This window comes from Sparus aurata, chromosome 21 (assembly GCF_900880675.1).
Source record: "Sparus aurata chromosome 21, fSpaAur1.1, whole genome shotgun sequence".
Lineage (NCBI taxonomy): Eukaryota > Metazoa > Chordata > Actinopteri > Spariformes > Sparidae > Sparus > Sparus aurata.
The window spans coordinates 1,476,750-1,482,040 of record NC_044207.1 but is presented as its reverse complement, the minus strand read 5'-3'; the positions used below and the strand labels follow the sequence as shown (position 1 = coordinate 1,482,040).

Genomic DNA, 5,291 nt, shown 5'->3' with positions numbered 1-5,291 from the left:
ATGCTGGAACCCAGCCTGGTATTACAATAATGACATCCTGATGGTGGAGGACTGAAGAGACTGGTGGACATAATCCACCAACACCAGTGACAGTGTCATGCGCTGCCCAAGCAAGACATTTTCAATACTTTAGCTTCATCAGTCTCTAAGACGCTTGTTGGTTCCAAGCATTCTGCCTGATTTATGGTAGGGCACTTGACACATTTGATTAGTATAACTTGAGAGAAATTACATACATTTGTCATTCAGTGCTTTTTATATGAAGTTGTGCATCTGGAGAATTTTGCTATATTTCTACTCCATATTTTGTTGCACAGTTTGGACAGTCACTTAAAGGAGAACTTCGGTCAATTTAAACATGCAGCTTCATCGCTCAAGCTACCCTTGACTTGCCAGTACCGAAGACGCGGACACATTTGGTCCAACCATTACAGAGCTCCGTGAACGGAGACTTAGCATAGACAGCTAACAGCATGGGGTCAGAACTTTACGCTGTGTTTTAAGCGTCTTAACATGCTCCACATCTCACACCGAATGTTATGCAACATCAGCAGACACCTTAGCACACAGCACTACCAAACTAGCATATCCATCGAGTGTGTACTTAACAGGCTTAACAGGCTATTGTAAGGCTCATGGCTCATGACAGGCTGTAACATGGACATGTACATTATGAACATAAACACGAAAATGCTGGAATACGCTTCCGTCTCCACCAGTGAGGGAGTAAGTGCACGCTCGACGGATTGACTAGTTTGGTCTAGCTACCAGAAGACACAGATGTCAACAAACAGGTAAGTAGCTCCTTGCACAAACACACTGTTTTAACTACTTTTTTATTCAGTTTGAGTCATACACGCTACAGTGCTGTGTGCTAAGGTGTCTGCTGATGTTGCATAACTTTTGGTGTGAGATGTGGAGCATGTTAAGACGCTTAAAACACAGTGTAAAGTTCTGACCCCATGCTGTTAGCTGTCAATGCTAAGTCTCCGTTCACGGAGCTCTGTAATGGTTGGACCAAATGTGTTCGCGTCTTCGGTACTGGCAAGTCAAGGGTAGCTTGAGCGATGAAGCTGCATGTTTAAATCGACCAAAGTTCTCCTTTAAGTGGCTGGAGGATAGTGTCTAGTTACCTTGACACTGTGGCTGTGACTCTTTTTGAAATCATCAAAAGTATTAATAAAGCCATAAGGTGGTCTGTGAAACCTGCATTCATTGCAACAGAACATAGTTGACTAGGCAGGGGCGAAAATCCTATTTCATAGTTGGGGGGGGTCCGGGACAATAAACAGTAACATTTTAGAGAATAATTCCAGGGGGGGACAAGGAATAAAAGTTGTAGCCTTTCTTTTATACAGCATCTTTTACCGCAATTTGACGCTTTAGTTTCCATCTCTCCAACAGGCAGGCAGAAGAACAACAAAATGATTGAAATCAAATTAACATTAAAGTATCAGATATGCTATTTTCTCTCTCTCTCTCTCTCTCTCTCTTGCAGTGTTGCACTCATGCACTGTCAGCATGTTCAAATCAAATATTTTAAAAAAATGTTATCACAAGTAATGATAATTACAATAATTGCATTATACTGTATTAGTCCTTACCTTACATGTATACAAGTTCTTGTTTATTCACCCAGCAATACAAAACAATGGTATTAGGTGGAAGGTGGCAATAATACACTTTATGTGAACACATCTGACATGATACCTTTGTTCACTGTTCTAACTTCCACCACAGTCCATTAAATATCATTACGAGAGGTAAAAGCTCCAAACAATCCCAAAACTAAAGGAAATACCTTCAAGAATAATCCAACATAAAACAATTTCTCAAAAATATATATTTATTGTGTTGTCACCGAACATCTGACAACTATGCCACAAAACTGTATGTATTCTAACTCTCTATCTGTAAAACAGTTTTACTGTTAAGACAATTAACTCTGGATAACTGGATAAAACTGAACTGAATAAATCTAAAATCTAAATCTTTACAGCTGTAAATAGCACATTATTGCGCGATTATAATGAGCACCGCTTTACATTGTGCTTTCAGTAAATGCTACTGCATTGTTAAAAAATTATTAATTGTGTCTCAAATTATTCTGGGGGGGGGGGCAGCTTTACTGGAGGGGGGGACATGCGGATTTCCGCCTATGTTACTAGGTACATTCCACAACCATGTACAGCTTGCCCTACATCTCAATGTAGGAGCAAGCAAGGGTCTATCCAAGAAAGGACAAAACAATGTGGAACTCCAGGTTGATGGACAGATGGCTCTTCAGCAGCCTCCCAGAGCTTGATGCTGTTTTGAGAAAGCTGGAAGGAACTGGTAAACTGATGACCGTGGCTCCTCTGCCATGACCCCAAGCCAAGCTCAGCTCACACAGAAGAGAGAGAGGAAGAGAGGTTAGCTTTGGCTTTCCTTCTTGTACTTGAAGTAAAAAGGAACCTTGCATTGCAAAAGGAACTGTCGACATGCATGCAGGAAGATGTAGCTCAATGACCTATGGGAGCGGGAAGAAGCAGGCCTGCTGGTGGATAAAAATCTGAAGCATGAGCAGAAACCTCTGTAGTAATGCAGGAATTTAAAAGATGCTAAAATGTCAAACAAAAACACAAGATAGAATGAGCCTTGGCTAGATTAACCTGTTAGGCTGCCTGGTGAGAGAAATTGCTGTGGGGACAACTATCTGCCGCCCCGGAATACAGTAACAACAGCAGATTTACAGATATTGTAGCAAACTGTGGTTGAAAAACAAATTACCTAGGACCAAATGCCACTCACTGCACCTGGGGGTTTAGGGAGCACGCTCTGTGTAATGGCACATTGAAAAGCAGACACATCAAAAAATATAAACATAAATTATTTTTTTCTTCTTTGAAAAGTTGGCTGTTGATCCATAAAACATCCATTCATCCCTTTGACTGAATGAGCTTCCTTAGGCTACAGAAACACCTGGCTGGACCTTTTGACACCGCCCTCCCCTCTAGATGGAGCACATTCTGCCGTCCAGCTCCTCCATATCCTCTGTCATGTGTCGGTGTCTAACAAAATAAAATCGCTCGCTAAGAAGACTTTTGCGGCAGTGTTTTAAAGCAACACGCTACTAAAGCGTCTTCGAGACTTTGGTTAATGTAAGGACCTCAAGCACGGTGTGAAGTAATGATGCTCGCTTTGTCTATTTCTCCTGACAGAATGTGCACTCTTATTTTGTGAGCAAACGTACATCCGGTGTCGTTGTGGCGCACTCTCAGCACACGCAGCTCTTTGTATGACTGGTCCGCGAGGTACCCCAGCACCGAGGATACATGCGGCAGCAGCAGCAGCAGCAGAGGACCATTAGAAGAGGAAGTCCAAACCAGGGACTGACAGGGTTCAGCAACGTCCCCTGTCCGAGCCACACTCCGCCACCGGACACTCAGAGCGTTAACGGGAGAGGGAACACGACGCTTCCCAGAGTGAACCGCTGCCTGTGAAGGTGGTTTAAAACAGAAGTTGGTTTACAGGGAAGTTTGATGGTCACAGCAGCAGTAACTGGAGCCTGGACGCTGGTGTGGAGAGGACAGAACCGACCTGAACTTTACTGACTCCAGGCTTATTTCCACAGTATATCTGCTTGAAAAAGCTTCTTTTATCGGGCCGTGGTGGTTTCTATTTGCTCACTCGCCATAAACCCTACAACTTTAAAAAAGGTTATCTCAGTAACTGCTGGTATACACATTGACGAGAGAAGAAAGTAACAGGGAGACGAGGACAGACGGAAAATTGGATGTATTTGCAGCCATGGATGTAACAGTTTACCCGCCTCCTCCTCAGCCTCTGGCCGCGTCAGACCACACCAGACTGGGTCAGCTCTCCTACCCTGACCCGGCCTTTGGGACCAACAAGGTAAGCAAGGAAAGGGATGAAGGGATCTACGTAGGCTACTTCTGTTACTCGTGTCGTCGAGATGAGAGCCACGTTTGTGGGGCCCTATTTCGATTTCTTTCAGTCTCTCTCTGTATTTATTTGTCCTGTCCTGCCAATTCAGCGACGATGATTTGCAATCAGGCTCCGGTTATCATCACAGCTAAGGATGAACTACATCCACGTCTTTGGTTCACACTGGCTCACTGGAGGATTCACGGGCTGTAATTTGACCCCCAGTTTGTTGTCGGTGATGTAATGACACCTTTAGTTAAAACTTCACCACTGATAATTGAAAGGTAATTACACATTACATTACATTTAAACACACACCTCATTAAAATCACAGCCATAAAAGTTATGTTTAGAATGATAGACACAGCAAGGAATAGTGAGAAAAGCACACATTGTTGGTAAGCTTAAAAATAAGTTCAGCGCAGTGCCTCTCATTTCTGTTTTGTGGTGCTTGGAATGAACACACCAGAGCTTCTCAGACAATGTGTGTCTGAGAAGCTCTGGTGTGTTTCTTCCCCCAGAGCAAGGCCAAAGGTCAGGGTCAGATTCACTGCAGCTGCTAGGGACCCAGTGTCTAACTCTCTGAAACAGGATGGGTGAATCATGCGGTTGTACAATGACATTGAATTGCTATCTATCTATCTATCTATCTATCTATCTATCCATCTTAGTACTTTCTCATGGTAATGGGTGTTTGTGTGCAGACACAGAGGGATCATGCTCATTTGACAGTGATGAATTACTTAATTATTTAAGTAGATGCAGCTAATGAATACATCTATTAACGTAAGCCATAGACCGCTCTCTTCAGTATTCACACGATGAAATGAAAAACACTCATTGTGTCATTTGAAGGTAACATCGATTTCAGTTTTTAAAACAGAAAAAAATGTAAATAGATTTAAAATCTGCTTTTTGCTCTAGGTTACCAGTAAATTAGAGTTGTCTGTCTTTCAATTCAATTTCAGATATAGGCTATTTCAGTTAGCTTCATTGTCATGTACATTTATTTATGTTGCTAAAGCATGTAAAGGAAACATAATCACTACACTCTCCCACACATGATGGCAGAGAGTTATACCTGAAGCTTGGATGTAAACCAAAATAGCATCATGTAATACCCATCACTCTAAGGTGACTTTATTCTCAGCATATCTCTGTCATGGACTTAGCTGGCTGGGTAATATTAGAATATACAATCATAACTTACAGGTTGCTGGTGTACAATTTTATGATTGATCGGACTACTTACAGGATGGTTATTGAGCAAACCCTCTATTTGATATATATATATATATATATATATATATATATTATATATTATACTATATACTAATATATATGTATATGATGTATATATCTAT

General features: G+C 41.7%; 1 protein-coding gene across 3 annotated transcripts in view; it reads left to right on the top strand.

Moving 5' to 3' along the window:
- The first annotated feature begins 3,242 nt into the window (after nt 1-3,242).
- The window catches only part of tox (thymocyte selection-associated high mobility group box), a 163,139-nt gene continuing 161,090 nt past the window's right edge, over nt 3,243-5,291 (top strand). For 2 of the 3 annotated variants that reach the window (XM_030403188.1, XM_030403187.1), the window contains exon 1: nt 3,243-3,894. In XM_030403188.1, coding sequence (XP_030259048.1) covers nt 3,790-3,894 — 105 coding nt within the window. In that variant the 5' untranslated portion in view covers nt 3,243-3,789. The remainder of the gene's footprint in view (nt 3,895-5,291) is intronic. The other variant, XM_030403189.1, reaches the window with a different exon arrangement.